Source organism: Pistacia vera, unplaced genomic scaffold (assembly GCF_008641045.1).
Source record: "Pistacia vera cultivar Batoury unplaced genomic scaffold, PisVer_v2 Contig313, whole genome shotgun sequence".
Classification (NCBI taxonomy): domain Eukaryota; kingdom Viridiplantae; phylum Streptophyta; class Magnoliopsida; order Sapindales; family Anacardiaceae; genus Pistacia; species Pistacia vera.
In genome coordinates, this window is record NW_022196128.1 from 587032 (window position 1) to 608345 (window position 21314).

At 38.0% G+C, this 21314-nt stretch overlaps 5 protein-coding genes across 5 annotated transcripts; 2 read left to right on the top strand and 3 right to left on the bottom strand.

Moving 5' to 3' along the window:
• The first annotated feature begins 1820 nt into the window (after positions 1–1820).
• On the top strand, positions 1821–6637 carry LOC116136442. Its single transcript, XM_031422146.1, has 3 exons — positions 1821–2131; positions 2279–4258; positions 5866–6637. The coding sequence occupies exons 2-3, from the start codon at positions 2663–2665 to the stop codon at positions 6250–6252; spliced, it is 1983 nt and encodes a 660-aa protein (XP_031278006.1). The 5' UTR covers positions 1821–2131; positions 2279–2662; the 3' UTR covers positions 6253–6637.
• Positions 6638–6878: 241 nt separating this feature from the next.
• Positions 6879–11414, top strand: LOC116136443. Its single transcript, XM_031422147.1, has 3 exons — positions 6879–6908; positions 7056–9035; positions 10643–11414. Exons 2-3 carry the CDS (start codon positions 7440–7442, stop codon positions 11027–11029), a joined length of 1983 nt encoding a protein of 660 aa, XP_031278007.1. The 5' UTR covers positions 6879–6908; positions 7056–7439; the 3' UTR covers positions 11030–11414.
• Positions 11415–11694: 280 nt separating this feature from the next.
• On the bottom strand, positions 11695–15870 carry LOC116136433. Its single transcript, XM_031422139.1, has 7 exons — positions 15859–15870; positions 15002–15251; positions 13594–13759; positions 13420–13522; positions 13211–13339; positions 12890–13105; positions 11695–12056 (listed from the first exon to the last, which is right to left on the bottom strand). Exons 1-7 carry the CDS (start codon positions 15868–15870, stop codon positions 11778–11780), a joined length of 1155 nt encoding a protein of 384 aa, XP_031277999.1. The 3' UTR covers positions 11695–11777.
• A 71-nt stretch (positions 15871–15941) lies between these two features.
• LOC116136434 lies at positions 15942–16687 on the bottom strand. Its single transcript, XM_031422140.1, has 2 exons — positions 16378–16687; positions 15942–16294 (listed from the first exon to the last, which is right to left on the bottom strand). Exons 1-2 carry the CDS (start codon positions 16613–16615, stop codon positions 15942–15944), a joined length of 591 nt encoding a protein of 196 aa, XP_031278000.1. The 5' UTR covers positions 16616–16687.
• Positions 16688–18851: 2164 nt separating this feature from the next.
• LOC116136435 lies at positions 18852–19693 on the bottom strand. Its single transcript, XM_031422141.1, has 2 exons — positions 19288–19693; positions 18852–19204 (listed from the first exon to the last, which is right to left on the bottom strand). The coding sequence occupies exons 1-2, from the start codon at positions 19523–19525 to the stop codon at positions 18852–18854; spliced, it is 591 nt and encodes a 196-aa protein (XP_031278001.1). The 5' UTR covers positions 19526–19693.
• Between the last annotated feature and the right edge of the window lie 1621 nt (positions 19694–21314).

Here is a 21314-nt window from a genome sequence, read left to right on the forward strand (position 1 = left end):
TGTTTCCGCGATAATAGTGCTAACGTACCGAGCGACCCGACCTAGTTTTCGGCTCTTAGGCTCATCGAACCGATCAGGCACAACGCGTGGCGGCACGTTCTTGTTCGGGAATGGACACCGACCAAGACCCAGTCAAATCACTCAAGTCAAGTCCACTCTCCAAAATTGCTCATCCAGGGGAAAGAGCGAGCTCGCCTTGAGCACGACCTACTCTAACTTGAGATACTCAACTCAGAGAGTGGGGGACAAACTGTTAGGGCCAAAAATCGTCCTTGGCCCAAATAGGGAAAAGGACCATTAGCGAAGGAGGACCAAACCCAGTCCTGCAAAGGCCCAACCGTACTCCTCTTTACATGAGGAACAAACCGGCCCAAACTGAGCGGGCACAAGCCTCTCAAACCTGGCCCATGTCCTGGGTCCATGGACAATTCCAAAGCCCACAACCCCCTCAGAATACCTTCCTATTCCTGATCACTTTCCTATTCGGAGTTACTCTCCTAATCAGAATCACCTTCCTATACGGACACTGGTAAGACAGCTTACTGCAACCCTAATTCTTCTAGGGTTTGCATCAGAGTCGTACTAGGACTCCTACTTCTACCAGATTGGGAGACCAGACGATCACTATATAACCAGCCAGCCCTCTCACAAGGGACATCAACATTACACCTTTAACCCGAGACTCTTCACCTCGAGAGTTTCACTAATTCGCCGTAGTCACAGTCCCCGACTAGACTTCCGGTAATCTCTTATTCCTTAGCCCTCACTATATTAGCCCCTTTCAGCCTTACTGACTTGAGCGTCGGAGTGCCTACGGCAAACACCACCCCGGTGTTTTCCGTTCGCTTCACGTGTGTTTCTCTACGTGTGCAGGTGCAGCAGATCGCTAGTGCCTGGACTTCACGGATCAGACCCCCCTTCCGTACAGGTAGATTTTTACGTCTACATATATAAATATATATATTTATATATATATATAATATATATATATTATATATAGATATATATATATATTATATATATATATATATACTGGAAAGTTAATAAAAAAATATAAAACATTACGCTATTTTTTACTTTAATTGGGATTTATCCATACTTAATTGTCTATTTAATTACTAGATAATATATGGTGGAAATATAAAATGACCTTTTGATATGAAATTATAATATTATATCATAAAAAGCTAAAAATTGTCTGAGACTGAGAGTCCATTACTTTCACCGTTTCACGTAATAAGTGGCACAAATGTAATTAACTGAATCGCAAAGGGCAATTAGAAAATCGCGCTTATTAATAAAATATCAAAACCAAAAATGAACCAGACAGAAGGTTATGAGGAGCAAGAAACTAGATTTTAACATCAGTTTCATCGATTAAAACATTTTTAAATAAAAATTCAAATATGCATTAATATAAATCAATATTTTTTAAATAAATCATTTTTATTTAGTTTAATTTTATAGGAACGCAATTTTGTTTAATTTTTTTGATAAATTTTATAAAATATTAAGAATTTATAGAATCATTTATTATTATTTTAATATTTTTAGATACTTTGAAGATATTTGTAATTATTTTATCTTAATCCCTTTTCACTTATTAAGCAGAACACTAATTAAAATAAATAAATTTCCAAATACACAGTAAATAAAATCTCCATTTAAATTAAGAAACAAATAAAAATTAAATTTATTTAAAAAAAAAAGTTAGAATGGCATAAAAGTAATTTAAATGAAAAACAGGGGCAAAACCATTCTCTATCTCTAGCTCTAAAACGGCGAGAGAAAAATAAAAGAAAAATAAAAGAAAAGCAAAAGTGAAGAGACGCAACGTGAAAATGTACAGACACAGACACAGATAGAGATAGAGATAGAGAGAGATCTGAGTTAAAGAACCGAGTTGGAGAGAGAATGAGTCAGAAGTTCATGGTGGAGTAAGTGAACAGAAACATACCGACGACCGTTAGATCTCCTCTTCCATTTCATCACCAACCCTCTGATTATTTTCCCTCTCTCTTTCTCTCTCTCTTTCTCTACCTGAAATTTTTTGAACCTAAATCAATCTGAGCTTTCGCTATTGCTAACAACTCACTTACTCGATCGCCTCAAAATTATCCTCCTCTCTCAGGTATTTTCTTGTGCTCAGTAATTTCTGTTTGTTTCATACGAAAATTGTGGTCAACAAAATGAAAAAAGAAAAGAAAATGATTGTTTCTTGAAGGTGTTTTTTGTTAGATTTGGACTTATTTGTAGTTCTTTTTTTTTTTTTTTTTAGTTTTAATTTTGGCAGATTTGAGCTCTGTAGAAGCTGAAGTGCATTCTGTGGAGCTCAAAGCCAGGTAATTGAAGTATGATACGAGTGTTTGGGAGCTGAGAAAAGGAAAGAAAGTTGAGGAATACGAAGAAGATAAGACATTTTTAGTCTTTTAATTGAAGTTGTGTGAATCTTAACCTTTTGAGACGTTACTGATTTATTTTTTAGAGCTGTTTAAGTTCTTGCAGTTTGATTGTTTAAAACCCTAATCTTGGTTTGAGGATACAGCTATGAGTGGATGTCATTAGAATTGTCTTGTTAGCTTTTGTCATTTGCTTTACCCAAATGGGCGAAATTACTGCTTAGAAGTGGAGTTAGAAAGTGAATTGGGGAAAAAAAAATTCAATGGAAGATTTTACCAAATATGTCCATAGTCCTGCTCATTTAGCAGTTGCACGCCGAGACTATGCTTCCCTGAGGCGCATCATTGCTAACCTCCCACGGCTTTCCAAGGCTGGGGAGGTTAATACAGAAGAGGATTCTCTTGCTGCTGAGCTCCAAGCTGATGCTGTCGCGGCTGTCATTGATCGCCGGGATGTTCCTGGACGTGAAACCCCTTTGCACCTTGCTGTCAGGCTGCGGGATCCAATCTCTGCGGAGATTTTGATGGCAGCTGGGGCAGATTGGAGCCTTCAGAATGAGAATGGTTGGAGTGCTTTGCAAGAAGCTGTTTGCACAAGAGAGGAATCGATAGCCATGATTATTGCTAGGCATTATCAGCCTCTTGCCTGGGCAAAATGGTGTCGAAGACTTCCACGTATTGTTGCCTCAGCGAATCGTATCCGTGATTTTTACATGGAGATAACCTTCCATTTTGAGAGCTCAGTCATTCCGTTTATTGGTCGCATTGCCCCATCTGATACTTACCGCATTTGGAAGCGTGGATCCAATCTCCGTGCGGATATGACCCTTGCTGGATTTGATGGATTTCGCATTCAACGGTCGGACCAAACATTTCTCTTTTTGGGGGAGGGCTATACGTCAGAGGATGGTAATGTAACTTTGCCACCTGGTTCTTTGATTGTTCTTTCCCATAAGGAGAAAGAAATCACAAATGCTCTGGAAGGGGCAGGTGCACAGCCAACAGAATCAGAAGTTGCCCATGAAGTGGCCTTGATGTCTCAAACTAACATGTATCGGCCTGGCATTGATGTCACTCAGGCTGAGCTTGTTTCCCACTTGAATTGGAGGCGACAGGAGAGGACTGAGATGGTTGGAAATTGGAAGGCCAAAGTTTATGATATGCTCCATGTGATGGTTAGTGTGAAGTCAAGGCGGGTTCCGGGTGCTATGACTGATGAAGAGCTTTTTGCCGTGGAAGATGAAGAAAGGTTAGCAAATGGTGGTGATAATGAGGAGTATGATGATGTATTGACAGCTGAGGAAAGGATGCAATTGGATTCTGCACTTCGTATGGGGAACCCTGATGGTCCTTGTGAGGATGATGAACATGGGGTCCCTGGCTCTCAAGAAAATGGTTCAGGAGGTCCCTATGAAAATGGTGAATCTGATAGTGCTGCTAAGGAAAAGAAGAGTTGGTTTGGTTGGAACAAGAAAGGTACCAAGAACAACAGTGATGATCCTGAGGATTCGAAACTCTTGAAGAAGTTCTCGAAGTTGGCTCCAGAAGGTAGCAACCAGAAGCTGGCTGCTAATCAAAGATCTTCATCTGAATATCTGAGGGAGGATGTGGGTGATTTAAAGAAGGGAAAGGACAAAAGCAGCAAGAAGAAAAAGAAGAAAGGACCCGGTGGTGAATCTAAGAATGAGAGCGAATATAAAAAAGGTTTGAGACCTGTCCTCTGGTTGACACCAGATTTCCCTCTAAAAACGGATGAGCTCCTGCCTTTACTTGACATATTAGCCAACAAGGTCAAGGCTGTTAGGAGACTCAGGGAGCTTTTGACCACCAAGCTGCCTCATGGAACATTTCCTGTCAAGGTAATCTGGGATATTTTATCTTGTATGTTTACCTTAAATATGGTTGATTTTGCAATTCTCCTCTTATGCGTTTCTGTTACTGTCTGCTGCTGTTAGGATGGATAACCTGATTACTTTGTCCCATAAACAAGTTATATTTTTTTTAAATGCAATTATTTACTGTTATTACTTTTTTGGGAAGGGCAGTTGGAGGATAAGAGTGGGACACATGCTTTATCCTATCTGTTTTTCTGGGTAACAATATTCAGGATTCCTGATACATAAGCTAAGTGGTTCAAAGATGATTCTGTTTCTCTAAAGTTAAAAAAAAAGTTGTCTTGGGACTGGAGACAAATGAATGGGTCTTTGAAGCTATCTTGGATCCGGTATGTGCATTAGCTTTTGGGGTTGGAAGTGTCTTTTCAGTAATTTTATCCTTGGGCTGAGTCATTATTGTTGACTATTAATATGGACTGTGCATTTGGTTTGGGCAAAACCAGGAGCAACTTCCACTCAGCTGCAAGTTAAAGATCAATCCTTTATTAGCTTGTTGCGGGTGATCTTTACCTTTTGTTCTCATGAGTCCAGTTACCCAAGTGTTAATCTTTGACCCATAAAGTTGAGTTTGAGCAGTTTCTGAACCAGTGTTGGCACATCTTAATTCCTATTCATGTCTGACCAGTGACCTGAATTGCTACATGCATTCTGGCCTAAGATCAGATACATGCTATGAGCAGTTGCTTCCATTGTCATGTGACACAATACAGTATATACATGCTTCAAGAGCTATTTAGGTCAATTTGAGTAATTATATAACTGAATTGAGACGCAAGCTTAATGAATTTTGTGGCTTCAGTTAAAAGGAATTTAGCTCAAGGACCTCTGAATTGTATCCTCATGCATAAGAACTGTTTTTGCCCAATAAAGCTTGGACCAGCCAGAACTATATCGTTGTTGGTAGTTGGCTCTGTTTTCTTTTTGGTTGTTAAGACCAAGTTATGCCTTCATATAGATTGTTGACCTGGTTTGAGATAGGCTGCTTTTGGCTTGGTCTGGACTCTGGCTTGGCCTGATGTGCATTAACAAATAATTTTTTATGAACTTGGATATCTACTTCATGTCTTGTACTGTGTGTGCAAATATTTTTGGGAGTCCATGGTAGTTGCAGCTACTTGTAAAAAATTTCTAAAAGATCGAAGTAAAAAACTTTGGTTCTCCTTTTCGGATGGTTCTATAGTTTCTCTTTTAGGAGAATGCAACAATTGCTTATGGTCAGGGTTCACTACTGTGGTTATTTTTAACTGCTATTTGTATATCAGATGATAATTGTTTTATGTAATGATCTTGGAAGTGTAAACTACTGTGCCTGTCTAATGGGTCGTGATCTGTGTTTAAAATGAAGTTGAGTTGCTGTGTTCATATCAAACTAATATAACGCTTCTGGATTATTTTCCATGAAACCGGCATTTACAAAATTGTTGTACTTATAATTCAGTTTAATTGAATTTTTGTTCATCTTATACCAATTTTATAACCAGTGTTCTAAAGGAATATATCGCGCATTTAATCTTTTGTGCTCTGGACTCTCTTTTGAACATTGTGATAATCTTTGATTTTCCCTAGTGCAGGTTGCTATCCCTATTGTTCCAACTATTCGGGTCCTTGTTACTTTTACAAAATTTGAGGAGCTGCAGCCACTGGAGGAATTTTCAACTCCTCTCTCTAGCCCGGCACATTTCCAGGATTCCAAGTCAAAAGAATCAGAAGGATCCTCCTCTTGGATTTCATGGATGAGAGGGAGTCGTGGTGGCCAATCAAGTGATAGTGATAGTCACCGGTATAAGGATGATATTGATCCTTTCCTCGTACCATCTGACTATACCTGGGTTGATGCCAATGAGAAGAAGCGCCGCATGAAAGCCAAGAAAGCCAAGAACAAGAAACACAAGAAACAGGCAGCAACAGCCAAAAGTGGCGATGGGGTACATCAGACAAGTGAAGAAGTGGAAGAATAATCACATAGGAATTCTCATTGTACTTTTTAACACAGGTGGTGATTGGGGACATCAGTTGAGTGAAGATGTGAAAGAATAGTTGCACAGAAAACCTCTCTATACCGTTCGGTTTCAAGGTGCTTAGCGGGGAAAGGAGGAGGTAAGTGCTGCTTCCTGTGCCCATCTGACATTTATTCTTATTTTTAGGACTGTCTGGCGGAGGATTTACAGGATAATGTTTACATGATCGCTTCTTGTATTGTCATGTGATGTGAAATTGGAGAGGAGCAGAATCTCCTCGTTTGGTTAATTGTTTGTTTCCATTTTAGCCTTTCTTAGACTCAAAATTGTTGTATCTAAGTCGATGATCATCAAATTTACATTTTTGTGATTGGTATTCCTTTTTCATCATTGTAGCCAATAACACACCCTTCTTTTTAGTTTTTTTTTTTTTTTTTTCATTTGTCAAGGAAGGAAAACGATGGATGATAATACATACTGGATTTGCTTTTATTACTGAATTGGTTGCCATGAACATCCAGAGGGAGCTAAATTAGGTTTTTATTACTCATGGGACGTGTAAGACTACATAGCAAATTGCAATGTCATCCCCCTTTCGTTTTGATTGTTCTTGACTGTTTAATGGGGATCGCCTCAAAATTATCCTCCTCTCTCAGGTATTTTCTTGTGCTCAGCAATTTCTGTTTGTTTCCTACGAAAATTGAGGTCAACAAAATGAAAAAAGAAAAGAAAATGATTGTTTCTTGAAGGTGTTTTTTGTTAGATTTGGACTTATTTGTAGTTCTTTTTTTTTTTTTTTTTAGTTTTAATTTTGGCAGATTTGAGCTCTGTAGAAGCTGAAGTGCATTCTGTGGAGCTCAAAGCCAGGTAATTGAAGTATGATACGAGTGTTTGGGAGCTGAGAAAAGGAAAGAAAGTTGAGGAATACGAAGAAGATAAGACATTTTTAGTCTTTTAATTGAAGTTGTGTGAATCTTAACCTTTTGAGACGTTACTGATTTATTTTTTAGAGCTGTTTAAGTTCTTGCAGTTTGATTGTTTAAAACCCTAATCTTGGTTTGAGGATACAGCTATGAGTGGATGTCATTAGAATTGTCTTGTTAGCTTTTGTCATTTGCTTTACCCAAATGGGCGAAATTACTGCTTAGAAGTGGAGTTAGAAAGTGAATTGGGGAAAAAAAAATTCAATGGAAGATTTTACCAAATATGTCCATAGTCCTGCTCATTTAGCAGTTGCACGCCGAGACTATGCTTCCCTGAGGCGCATCATTGCTAACCTCCCACGGCTTTCCAAGGCTGGGGAGGTTAATACAGAAGAGGATTCTCTTGCTGCTGAGCTCCAAGCTGATGCTGTCGCGGCTGTCATTGATCGCCGGGATGTTCCTGGACGTGAAACCCCTTTGCACCTTGCTGTCAGGCTGCGGGATCCAATCTCTGCGGAGATTTTGATGGCAGCTGGGGCAGATTGGAGCCTTCAGAATGAGAATGGTTGGAGTGCTTTGCAAGAAGCTGTTTGCACAAGAGAGGAATCGATAGCCATGATTATTGCTAGGCATTATCAGCCTCTTGCCTGGGCAAAATGGTGTCGAAGACTTCCACGTATTGTTGCCTCAGCGAATCGTATCCGTGATTTTTACATGGAGATAACCTTCCATTTTGAGAGCTCAGTCATTCCGTTTATTGGTCGCATTGCCCCATCTGATACTTACCGCATTTGGAAGCGTGGATCCAATCTCCGTGCGGATATGACCCTTGCTGGATTTGATGGATTTCGCATTCAACGGTCGGACCAAACATTTCTCTTTTTGGGGGAGGGCTATACGTCAGAGGATGGTAATGTAACTTTGCCACCTGGTTCTTTGATTGTTCTTTCCCATAAGGAGAAAGAAATCACAAATGCTCTGGAAGGGGCAGGTGCACAGCCAACAGAATCAGAAGTTGCCCATGAAGTGGCCTTGATGTCTCAAACTAACATGTATCGGCCTGGCATTGATGTCACTCAGGCTGAGCTTGTTTCCCACTTGAATTGGAGGCGACAGGAGAGGACTGAGATGGTTGGAAATTGGAAGGCCAAAGTTTATGATATGCTCCATGTGATGGTTAGTGTGAAGTCAAGGCGGGTTCCGGGTGCTATGACTGATGAAGAGCTTTTTGCCGTGGAAGATGAAGAAAGGTTAGCAAATGGTGGTGATAATGAGGAGTATGATGATGTATTGACAGCTGAGGAAAGGATGCAATTGGATTCTGCACTTCGTATGGGGAACCCTGATGGTCCTTGTGAGGATGATGAACATGGGGTCCCTGGCTCTCAAGAAAATGGTTCAGGAGGTCCCTATGAAAATGGTGAATCTGATAGTGCTGCTAAGGAAAAGAAGAGTTGGTTTGGTTGGAACAAGAAAGGTACCAAGAACAACAGTGATGATCCTGAGGATTCGAAACTCTTGAAGAAGTTCTCGAAGTTGGCTCCAGAAGGTAGCAACCAGAAGCTGGCTGCTAATCAAAGATCTTCATCTGAATATCTGAGGGAGGATGTGGGTGATTTAAAGAAGGGAAAGGACAAAAGCAGCAAGAAGAAAAAGAAGAAAGGACCCGGTGGTGAATCTAAGAATGAGAGCGAATATAAAAAAGGTTTGAGACCTGTCCTCTGGTTGACACCAGATTTCCCTCTAAAAACGGATGAGCTCCTGCCTTTACTTGACATATTAGCCAACAAGGTCAAGGCTGTTAGGAGACTCAGGGAGCTTTTGACCACCAAGCTGCCTCATGGAACATTTCCTGTCAAGGTAATCTGGGATATTTTATCTTGTATGTTTACCTTAAATATGGTTGATTTTGCAATTCTCCTCTTATGCGTTTCTGTTACTGTCTGCTGCTGTTAGGATGGATAACCTGATTACTTTGTCCCATAAACAAGTTATATTTTTTTTAAATGCAATTATTTACTGTTATTACTTTTTTGGGAAGGGCAGTTGGAGGATAAGAGTGGGACACATGCTTTATCCTATCTGTTTTTCTGGGTAACAATATTCAGGATTCCTGATACATAAGCTAAGTGGTTCAAAGATGATTCTGTTTCTCTAAAGTTAAAAAAAAAGTTGTCTTGGGACTGGAGACAAATGAATGGGTCTTTGAAGCTATCTTGGATCCGGTATGTGCATTAGCTTTTGGGGTTGGAAGTGTCTTTTCAGTAATTTTATCCTTGGGCTGAGTCATTATTGTTGACTATTAATATGGACTGTGCATTTGGTTTGGGCAAAACCAGGAGCAACTTCCACTCAGCTGCAAGTTAAAGATCAATCCTTTATTAGCTTGTTGCGGGTGATCTTTACCTTTTGTTCTCATGAGTCCAGTTACCCAAGTGTTAATCTTTGACCCATAAAGTTGAGTTTGAGCAGTTTCTGAACCAGTGTTGGCACATCTTAATTCCTATTCATGTCTGACCAGTGACCTGAATTGCTACATGCATTCTGGCCTAAGATCAGATACATGCTATGAGCAGTTGCTTCCATTGTCATGTGACACAATACAGTATATACATGCTTCAAGAGCTATTTAGGTCAATTTGAGTAATTATATAACTGAAATGAGACGCAAGCTTAATGAATTTTGTGGCTTCAGTTAAAAGGAATTTAGCTCAGGGACCTCTGAATTGTATCGTCATGCATAACAACTGTTTTTGCCCAATAAAGCTTGGACCAGCCAGAACTATATCGTTGTTGGTAGTTGGCTCTGTTTTCTTTTTGGTTGTTAAGACCAAGTTATGCCTTCATATAGATTGTTGACCTGGTTTGAGATAGGCTGCTTTTGGCTTGGTCTGGACTCTGGCTTGGCCTGATGTGCATTAACAAATAATTTTTTATGAACTTGGATATCTACTTCATGTCTTGTACTGTGTGTGCAAATATTTTTGGGAGTCCATGGTAGTTGCAGCTACTTGTAAAAAATTTCTAAAAGATCGAAGTAAAAAACTTTGGTTCTCCTTTTCGGATGGTTCTATAGTTTCTCTTTTAGGAGAATGCAACAATTGCTTATGGTCAGGGTTCACTACTGTGGTTATTTTTAACTGCTATTTGTATATCAGATGATAATTGTTTTATGTAATGATCTTGGAAGTGTAAACTACTGTGCCTGTCTAATGGGTCGTGATCTGTGTTTAAAATGAAGTTGAGTTGCTGTGTTCATATCAAACTAATATAACGCTTCTGGATTATTTTCCATGAAACCGGCATTTACAAAATTGTTGTACTTATAATTCAGTTTAATTGAATTTTTGTTCATCTTATACCAATTTTATAACCAGTGTTCTAAAGGAATATATCGCGCATTTAATCTTTTGTGCTCTGGACTCTCTTTTGAACATTGTGATAATCTTTGATTTTCCCTAGTGCAGGTTGCTATCCCTATTGTTCCAACTATTCGGGTCCTTGTTACTTTTACAAAATTTGAGGAGCTGCAGCCACTGGAGGAATTTTCAACTCCTCTCTCTAGCCCGGCACATTTCCAGGATTCCAAGTCAAAAGAATCAGAAGGATCCTCCTCTTGGATTTCATGGATGAGAGGGAGTCGTGGTGGCCAATCAAGTGATAGTGATAGTCACCGGTATAAGGATGATATTGATCCTTTCCTCGTACCATCTGACTATACCTGGGTTGATGCCAATGAGAAGAAGCGCCGCATGAAAGCCAAGAAAGCCAAGAACAAGAAACACAAGAAACAGGCAGCAACAGCCAAAAGTGGCGATGGGGTACATCAGACAAGTGAAGAAGTGGAAGAATAATCACATAGGAATTCTCATTGTACTTTTTAACACAGGTGGTGATTGGGGACATCAGTTGAGTGAAGATGTGAAAGAATAGTTGCACAGAAAACCTCTCTATACCGTTCGGTTTCAAGGTGCTTAGCGGGGAAAGGAGGAGGTAAGTGCTGCTTCCTGTGCCCATCTGACATTTATTCTTATTTTTAGGACTGTCTGGCGGAGGATTTACAGGATAATGTTTACATGATCGCTTCTTGTATTGTCATGTGATGTGAAATTGGAGAGGAGCAGAATCTCCTCGTTTGGTTAATTGTTTGTTTCCATTTTAGCCTTTCTTAGACTCAAAATTGTTGTATCTAAGTCGATGATCATCAAATTTACATTTTTGTGATTGGTATTCCTTTTTCATCATTGTAGCCAATAACACACCCTTCTTTTTAGTTTTTTTTTTTTTTCATTTGTCAAGGAAGGAAAACGATGGATGATAATACATACTGGATTTGCTTTTATTACTTAATTGGTTGCCATGAACATCCAGAGGGAGCTAAATTAGGTTTTTATTACTCATGGGACGTGTAAGACTACATAGCAAATTGCAATGTCATCCCCCTTTCGTTTTGATTGTTCTTGACTGTTTAATTGTTTATTGATATAGAAACGAGATATCTTTGAGCAAAAATTGCAGGTAATAAGCCCATCTCATTATTCATATAACAGAAATTGCAGTTCATCGCCGGATATTAGATGATACATGTTTCATTTTCATTTCTCACCAGAGCCGATCCTTATTGACGCTCAAGTATCCGGCCGTTATTTTTCCGCCAGTATTCCTCATGCCATCGATAAAAAAACACCATGTCGAACCCAAAGCTCCAATAAAGAAGTCAGCTTCAGTTGCCATCAAGAAATTTACAAAAGGATAGTTTGTGCTGGTTTCCCTTCCAAGACTTGCTTCATATTTGCCCATTGCTATGTTTCCCACTTGACGCGTTACGTTTGTGTAGTAGAATTTCCAATAGGGATATAGTTTTGTTTTATCAACGACTTCCTGAAAGTTATATAATCATTGATATATAAGATAAGATATCAGAAACTATCAAACAAAGAGACCGTCACATTCCACTTATGGTGAACGGGTATAATATTTAGTTTACAACAAGGTTTTAAAACTTGGATTGGGGTGAAACCTGGCAAAGTAGCAGGGTTCTGGGTTGATCGGTTGAACTGGTTTGACCGATTGATCAAACCAGTGACTTCAGCATCTAAAAAAGTTTGAAATTAACAAAAATACCCTTAAAAATTAACTATAAGTCTCTGCAAGTTTAAAATCTTACAAAAACACTTCAAATTACATCATCGACGTTGACAACCTAGGCCAAACAGGCCCTGTTTTCAACGTTGAAAACACACCCCATCACCATGAAAACTCTCTCCTCAACCTCCTAACCAAAACCCATCTCATGTCACCTCCATTCACCTCACCAAACACAAGCAATAGCCTGCTGTTGTTGTCTATTTATTTTTGCGATTTCTAATTGTTTCACTTACTGGAAATCATCTTCATCACCACCTTTTGACTCACCGGCCATTCTCTTCAAAACCCCCAATATCCTAGCCACGTATTGTCCATCAATTGTCGTCCTAATTTCTAGGGTTTTCTATAAATAGTAAAATTGGTAACTTAGCCTGGTGAAGGCCGGAGTCCTAATTGAACCAGCCAGGCTGGGCCAGGTTTTAAAATACTGGTTTACAAAGTTTGAATACCCATTATTAAATAGGACACTTCTTGGGTGAAAGACTTTTCCGGGAATCTAAAAATAAACCCGTATGGACTAGAAGCAAAGTGGACAATTTTTTAAACTACAATGGCAAGCCGCTAACCTGCATTTCAGTGGAGAGCCAAATGCTGTTGAGATGCGGAAAGTACTTTCTAACATGATCAGCAAGACGCGCATACTCTTCGAATTCGACCACCTTCATTTCACACGCCTTGTCGCCCATTCTTACATGCATACTCAACAATGGCCTTGGGATCCATGGTTTGTGACTTGACCATACAAACTCTTCAATATCCGATCTTGAGTTGCTTATAACTTCCTGCAATAACGGAGTTCATTGGAGATTTTATCATTTTAAACAACTTCCTTCTTTACAAAATAGGCAAATGAAATGGCAGAGTTGAATTGAAAGACTTAAAAAAACCTTTGGCCATTCTCTGGGAAGACTTGCAAGAACCATTTTTGCAGCTTCCTTTCCAAACGCAGCATGGCGGGCGTCATTCATCAAACCACACATGTAATCACTCTTATATCTCATTAAGTAGCGTACCGCCTGACAGTAAATATAGAAAGCAATTGAATATTTACATATAAAAACAATTCCCATTTTGAGATGCATATTCTAAGGCGCACCTGTGCTCTCCACCATCTTCGATCCATTTTGCGATGATAAGTGATCAGACTGCCGTTTACTTCTGTTGTTGGCTGCAAATAACTCCAAGGTTCACCCCATTCCCTGTATAAGATATTGACATTGATGAATTGGTAAAAGTTTTTGTATGAAAGACATGTAATGAAATCACTTGCCTTGGAGTCCTTGCGGCCCACATTTGCTTTGAAGAATAATTGCGTTTAGTTGTTAAGATTCCTTTCTCCAATGCCTCTTTACTGCGCATAAGCTCAAATGCACGGCCTCGGCATTCTTGGGAGGTCTCAGGAAAGAAGTAACAAGACCAACTTGATCTAGATGAACCTGCAAAAACATTGAACAAATTAAGTGCCCGCTAAAATGATAGTTCAAAGTCTCTTTATCAAACCCATACGAGTTTTTCTTCGAGTAATATTAGCCTTACAAAGAGGCATACAAAGAGTTATACAAAGAGTCAAATCCAGTCCTTGAAAGATTAGAAAAAGAGAGAGAGATCTTTCAAAGGTTGGATTTGACTCTTTGTATGACTCTTTGTATGCCTCTTTGTAAGACTAGTATTACTTTTTTGTTCACATATTTGTAAAGGATTAGGACGATTTATTTTATTTTATTTTTTGTGGGGATTTTGGTAATTTTAAGAGATATTTAATACTTTCTGAAAATCATTAGAGTATTTTGATTGGGGGTGGGCGAGTCTGGGTACCGCCCCAATTCAAAGGAATCAGAATCGGTCGGTTCTGGTTTCTAGAAGCTAAGAAGCGAAACCTAAAACATAGGTTCTGGTTTCAATACCCAGCTTAATTTAATTAGTCCATACTTTTAAAAAATGACAAATAAACCCTCTAAAATTATAACAGTTTACAAAAAATGCAATTCAGTCATGATTCCTGCTTCCTACCTAAGTACTCAGATCTTGGTTTTGGTTCAGAAACCGGCTGATTCCTGATTTCTAGAACCGGAACCTACCCTGTGAGGGTCGGTTTCAGGTTAGAATCGAAACTGAAACCCCGAGTATTCGTCGGTTCTAGTTCCGGCCAATTCTTTATACACCCCTAATTTTGAATCCAATATCACCCCAGAGCAGATGAAATAAATCCATTTTATGAGATATTAGACCATTACAAACTTTGGCCACCCAAAATTTTATAAAGTAATTTTAATACTATTATTGATTCTTATAATTTTCTAATATTAATTAATATCTGATGAAGTGAAGATAAATTAAAATATTGTTAATAAAGATAAATTGAAACTTAATATTACAAATAAAAATAATCGATCTTGCAAATTTATCGATGTTTATATAAATCAACATAAAAACATGACATTTAGCAATACCTTAAATCATTTATGAAAATGGCATTAAATATTATAGGCTCATAGAAATCTATATAGATTACTAACTGTTAAAATTTTTTTTTTTTTTTTGTGGGGTGATTGGGGTTATTCAGACTAGTTTGTACGTATTTTAATTAATCATCTGACACCTTGAAGAATGTTGTAAAATTTAACGAGTATATATATAAAAGGAATAGATAAATTGATTGTCACCTTAATTATTTATACCTTTACAACCATCATGATCCGCTCGATTATAATAGTTTGTGACAAGCACCCTTTTTTCATTGATTGCTGTAGCAAAAAGCCCAACCATTGCAGCAATCTGTGCCCCGATTCCATAGACGGCTGATCTTTCCCAGTCTGCTACCAGAAATCTTACACCAGGATCACTGCAGTTTGATGGATGCTGATAAACCCATAAATCCCGTTGCACTTTCCTGGTAAGGGGATAATTATCCTCGTCTGACCCTGTAATCTACAACAAGAAGCTCAAATATTTGGAATGCATATTCAAACAGAAGCTGGTAAAAACTATTATAAGTCCTGAAATGCATTGCATTGTTCAACCTTGCTTTTTCTTACGTAAAAAATTAATTGTTAATATATTTGAGAAATTTAAAAAAAAAAAAAACTTGTTAAAATAAATACGTAGTTTAGTAATTTTTTTTTTTTTTTTTGGTAATCAGGGTATTCGGGCCAGTTTACGTGCATTTCAGGGTCTCTTGAACACCCTATAAACCCAAAGGATCGGGTAAGTCACAATGTGGAAAAGTCACAATGCGATAGATGACCTCAAGGTTCGAACCTAAAAAGTCAAAGAAGGGAGCAAACCTCATTGACCGCCAGGCCTATCCCTTGGGGTTAGTTTAATAATTTTACATGTATCATATTACGCTTCCAACGACAAAACCAACTTAAAAATTAACTATTACTGAGTGGTCTAATGATAAAAAAGCAAAAGAAAGTTCTATGAAATCTTGAGTTCAAGTCTCTCCAGACATTAATAGGATAACCACTGAGGCTTTTAAACGATCGACAGTTCAAGGACCTCAAGAGATTAGTTGAGGTGCGCATAAACTGACAAGGACACCCATGGTGATAAAAAAGAAAAAAAATTAAAAATTTAACGCAAACGACAAATCCAATTTAAAAGCCTTAATGATATTCATACCCAAGGAGGATAAACACCTTCCGAAATGTCACGATGCCTAAATTGTTGAATTTGTTCATTGGCCTCCGATGCTGCATACATGTCCAGTCGTCCCTTCCAGCTTGTCCATGGAGGGAAGTTTCCGTTCTTAGAACGGGTATCAAGACGTGTATTTACTCTAGCACTCAACTTGCAGTCCTCAAAATGAGGAGCATTGGGCACACTGGATCTTTCTATTCCAAATCTTTGTAAAAACTCTCTTTCTTCCATTACTGGATCAGTAAGTAAAGCACTCCATGCTGAATACAACAACGAAACTCTCTCATCCTCATCTTCTCTTTCACTTCGATGTGAATCAAATTTGCAGTCTGTACTTGTAACCATATCTACAATAAAATTTAAGAAACAAAAGAAAGAGAGAAAAATCACAAGAAGAAATCATTTCACTTACTGATCATGTCTGAACTTGAATTCACAGGTGGAGTTCCCATTGAAATGGAAGAAAATGAAATCCCACCAAACTCTAAACTACCAAATGAAGTAAGAGTAGCAAGAAACAAAGAGGTGAGGCAGACCCCGGAGAGAAAAACCACCACACAAATTTGACAAGGAAATGAACTCCCCATTTGCAGAGCTCTCTGTGATACAACTCTTTCAAGAGACTTCTGTTTTAGTACCTGTACCTCCATTTTTGTTTTCCCTTCTTCTTCACCAAAATTTGTCAAGTAATTCAAATATGACTTCCCAAGTTACAACTGAACTTAATTATTCCAAACAGAAAAAATATGAATAGAGATTTTACTCCATTTATACTCACAAGAACCTCAATAAAAAGCAGTCTTCGAAAAAACAGAAGAAAAATTGAAGATAGAAACTTAAGTTAAAGCAAAAAGACAGTAGGACAGTTAAGGACAATGAAGTAAACAGAAGTTGACTATAACATCATCAATCAAACCAACTTCCACTAGGGAAGCTAAAGAAATGAGCTCATAGCTGTAACTGGATTATAATCTAATTAATCCTTCTTATGGCTAAATTAATTGTCCCCCCTCAACTTTTAAATTACCACCTCTGGTTTTGGAAACTAACAACTTCCTACCCACCGTTAATCTTTGTCAAACTAATTTATAGTTGGACTAACTTTTTTTTTGTTTTTTGGATGATCAGAGAGGTGTTCGAGCCAACGTACGAGCACTTCAAAAAATCTCTTGGGACCCTTGAAGTTGAACTACCAGTGAGATAAGAGCTCCAGTGATTACTCATATTAGAAACCGAAGAGAGACTTGAAATCATGACCTCTTAAGTAATAAACCCAAGATTACCTATCGAACCATTCCGTCACCCAAAGATAGTTTAATTGAACTAACTTTAATTGATAAAATACCAAATTTACCCTTATAAATAAATATTAAATATAAATCAAACTATTACTAACAATGAAATATCCTAAATTAAAAAATAAATCATCTTTATATATACATTGAAAAATGACATTAATATCCATATTCCGTAAAGTTTAACAGATGAGTTAAAAAAATGAGTAAGAAGTTGCTAGTTTGTCAAACCAGGGATGACAAGTGGTACTTTTTTGAAAGTTAAGGTGGGATAATGATATTCAGCCTTTCATTAAAAGTCATATGCACAAAGACACATGCCCTGATAACCAAAACCAAGATATAAACACATGCCCAGAAAACTGTAAAATAAAAACCAAGATATTAAAAAAGATGCTGCAATAGGCAAGTTGTTAGAAACCTCCAAACTGTAAGCTCTGTAACTTAAGTCTTCGTTTGTTTATATAACACATAGTACAAAATGCTGTAATAAAATAAAACTAGAAATGAATGACTCCATAATTTGAGCACAAACCCAGGCACAGAAGTAGGAGAAGAGAGAAATAGATAAAGATCAAGGCATTGGAAAGCTAACCCCAATGTTTAGTTCACTCAAGTCTTCTGTTTTCTCTCTCATATCCCAATTCTCTAGTCTTAATCATAGCTAGCTGTCATTCCCAAGACATGTAACGAAGTAAAACTAAAGAACACATGTTTGTTGAATGGAGTAGTGAAATCATGGAAATATTTTTCACCTTAATTAGCTTAGAAACATAAATTTTTTGAACAAGATCTAGGAGTCACCCATTGGAGATTGGTTTCTAATGTTCTGAAAACTGGACCGGGCATTGACCTTGTCAATGGTTTGGTTCCCAGGTTGCCTGGTCCAACCGATCGATCAGACTGGGGACATCATCAATCTCTCATTAGTCCTTGTAGGTTTGAAGTCCAGTAAAAAAACCCCTACAAAATTTCATGCGTCCCTATAGGTTGAAATATAGCAAAAACAACCCTAAGATTTGGGCAATTGCTAGAGTTCGAAATGATGGGGCTTTTGATGTAGAGATATCAATGACTCTTATGGTGGTGTCAAGGAGTTCGAACGGCATCGAAATCAAGAAGGAAGGCTGTCGATCGTGCAAATAAAAAGTGGACGATGAGTGACGAACGGTAGAATGGTGGCCACTGAAAATGGAAGGGTTTTGTTGTGGAGATGCCAACGAGTCTTATGGTGGTGCTATCTCCATCGAGCGATGTCGGAATCAAGTAGGATTAACTTGTGGTTGGATCGCGATTCTGCACTATTTCGACGGTCCAATTGCAGGTCAATCTGGTTTAACTGCCATCTTCAGTTTCAGGGAACAATTGGATCGGAGAGGACGCTGATTCCCGGTCAGATCGGTCAGTCCGGTTTTCAAAACACCAAGTTCACTATAAACTTTCGCCCGTAACCATGAAGCCATTGGACAATGAACGAACGAATGGGCAGAGGGCTCTGCCTCTTTTTCGCAAATAACACACCAATGGGTCCTCATTTCAACATAAAAATTTAACGCAAACGACAAATCCAATTTAAAAGCCTTAATGATATTCATACCCAAGGAGGATAAACACCTTCCGAAATGTCACGATGCCTAAATTGTTGAATTTGTTCATTGGCCTCCGATGCTGCATACATGTCCAGTCGTCCCTTCCAGCTTGTCCATGGAGGGAAGTTTCCGTTCTTAGAACGGGTATCAAGACGTGTATTTACTCTAGCACTCAACTTGCAGTCCTCAAAATGAGGAGCATTGGGCACACTGGATCTTTCTATTCCAAATCTTTGTAAAAACTCTCTTTCTTCCATTACTGGATCAGTAAGTAAAGCACTCCATGCTGAATACAACAACGAAACTCTCTCATCCTCATCTTCTCTTTCACTTCGATGTGAATCAAATTTGCAGTCTGTACTTGTAACCATATCTACAATAAAATTTAAGAAACAAAAGAAAGAGAGAAAAATCACAAGAAGAAATCATTTCACTTACTGATCATGTCTGAACTTGAATTCACAGGTGGAGTTCCCATTGAAATGGAAGAAAATGAAATCCCACCAAACTCTAAACTACCAAATGAAGTAAGAGTAGCAAGAAACAAAGAGGTGAGGCAGACTCCGGAGAGAAGAACCACCACACAAATTTGACAAGGAAATGAACTCCCCATTTGCAGAGCTCTCTGTGATACAACTCTTTCAAGAGACTTCTGTTTTAGTACCTGTACCTCCATTTTTGTTTTCCCTTCTTCTTCACCAAAATTTGTCAAGTAATTCAAATATGACTTCCCAAGTTACAACTGAACTTAATTATTCCAAACAGAAAAAATATGAATAGAGATTTTACTCCATTTATACTCACAAGAACCTCGATAAAAAGCAATCTTTGAAAAAGCAGAAGAAAAATTGAAGATAGAAACTTACGTTAAAGCAAAGAGATAGTAGGACAGTTAAGGACAATGAAGTAAACAGAAGTTGACTATAACATCATCAATCAAACCAACTTCCACTAGGGAAGCTAAAGAAATGAGCTCATAGCTGTAACTGGATTATAATCTAATTAATCCTTCTTATGGCTAAATTAATTGTCCCCCCTCAACTTTTAAATTACCACCTCTGGTTTTGGAAACTAACAACTTCCTACCCACCTTTAATCTTTGTCAAACTAATTTATAGTTGGACTAACTTTTTTTTTGTTTTTTGGATGATCAGAGAGGTGTTCGAGCCAACGTACGAGCACTTCAAAAAATCTCTTGGGACCCTTGAAGTTGAACTACCAGTGAGATAAGAGCTCCAGTGATTACTCATATTAGAAACCGAAGAGAGACTTGAAATCATGACCTCTTAAGTAATAAACCCAAGATTCCCTATCGAACCATTCCGTCACCCAAAGATAGTTTAATTGAACTAACTTTAATTGATAAAATACCAAATTTACCCTTATAAATAAATATTAAATATAAATCAAACTATTACTGACAATTAAATATCCTAAATTAAAAAATAAATCATCTTTATATATATATTGAAAAATGACATTAATATCCATATTCCGTAAAGTTTAACAGATGAGTTAAAAAAATGAGTAAGAAGTTGCTAGTTTGTCAAAACAGGGATGACAAGTGGTACTTTTTTGAAAGTTAAGGTGGGATAATGATATTCAGCCTTTCATTAAAAGTCATATGCACAAAGACACATGCCCTGATAACCAAAACCAAGATATAAACACATGCCCAGAAAACTATAAAATAAAAACCAAGATATTAAAAAAGATGCTGCAATAGGCAAGTTGTTAGAAACCTCCAAACTGTAAGCTCTGTAACTTAAGTCTTCGTTTGTTTATATAACACATAGTACAAAATGCTGTAATAAAATAAAACTAGAAATGAATGACTCCATAATTTGAGCACAAACCCAGGCACAGAAGTAGGAGAAGAGAGAAATAGATAAAGATCAAGGCATTGGAAAGCTAACCCCAATGTTTAGTTCACTCAAGTCTTCTGTTTTCTCTCTCATATCCCAATTCTCTAAGTCTTAATCATAGCTAGCTGTCATTCCCAAGACATGTAACGAAGTAAAACTAAAGAACACATGTTTGTTAGATGGAGTAGTGAAATCATGGAAATATTTTTCACCTTAATCAGCTTAGAGACATAAAAAATTTGAACAGGATCTAGGAGTCACCCATTGGAGATTGATTTCTAATGTTCTGAAAACCAGACAAGACAATGACTCTATCAAGGGCCTAGTTCCAGGGTGCCCCGTCCAACGATCGGATTGGTGACATCATCAATCCTACATTAGTCCTTGTAGCTTTGAAATCCAGTAAAAACACTCTTACAAAATTTCATGTGTCCCTGTAGGTTTGAAATATAGCAAAAACAACCCTAAGATCTGGGCACTAGAGTTCAAAATGATGGGGCTTTTGATGAAGAGATGTTAACGACTCTTATGGTGGTGTCAGGGAGTTCGAATGGCACCGGAATCAAGAAGGAAGGTTTTCGGTCACTCAAACAATAGGTG

What these genes read in the sequence shown, in the direction of transcription:
- LOC116136435 (XM_031422141.1), bottom strand. Translation starts at nt 19,525, where the DNA reads ATGGAGGTACAGGTACTAAAACAGAAGTCTCTTGAAAGAGTTGTATCA. An exon ending in TTCAAGTTCAGACATGATCA is followed by an intron (nt 19,205 to 19,287) that starts GTAAGTGAAATG and finishes TTACAAGTACAG; the next exon opens with ACTGCAAATTTGATTCACAT.
- LOC116136442 (XM_031422146.1), top strand. Translation starts at nt 2,663, where the DNA reads ATGGAAGATTTTACCAAATATGTCCATAGTCCTGCTCATTTAGCAGTT. An exon ending in ATGGAACATTTCCTGTCAAG is followed by an intron (nt 4,259 to 5,865) that starts GTAATCTGGGAT and finishes TCCCTAGTGCAG; the next exon opens with GTTGCTATCCCTATTGTTCC.
- LOC116136433 (XM_031422139.1), bottom strand. An exon ending in GGATCATGATGGTTGTAAAG is followed by an intron (nt 13,760 to 15,001) that starts GTATAAATAATT and finishes ATGTTTTTGCAG; the next exon opens with GTTCATCTAGATCAAGTTGG. An exon ending in GAAGATGGTGGAGAGCACAG is followed by an intron (nt 13,340 to 13,419) that starts GTGCGCCTTAGA and finishes ATTTACTGTCAG; the next exon opens with GCGGTACGCTACTTAATGAG.
- LOC116136434 (XM_031422140.1), bottom strand. Translation starts at nt 16,615, where the DNA reads ATGGAGGTACAGGTACTAAAACAGAAGTCTCTTGAAAGAGTTGTATCA. An exon ending in TTCAAGTTCAGACATGATCA is followed by an intron (nt 16,295 to 16,377) that starts GTAAGTGAAATG and finishes TTACAAGTACAG; the next exon opens with ACTGCAAATTTGATTCACAT.
- LOC116136443 (XM_031422147.1), top strand. Translation starts at nt 7,440, where the DNA reads ATGGAAGATTTTACCAAATATGTCCATAGTCCTGCTCATTTAGCAGTT. An exon ending in ATGGAACATTTCCTGTCAAG is followed by an intron (nt 9,036 to 10,642) that starts GTAATCTGGGAT and finishes TCCCTAGTGCAG; the next exon opens with GTTGCTATCCCTATTGTTCC.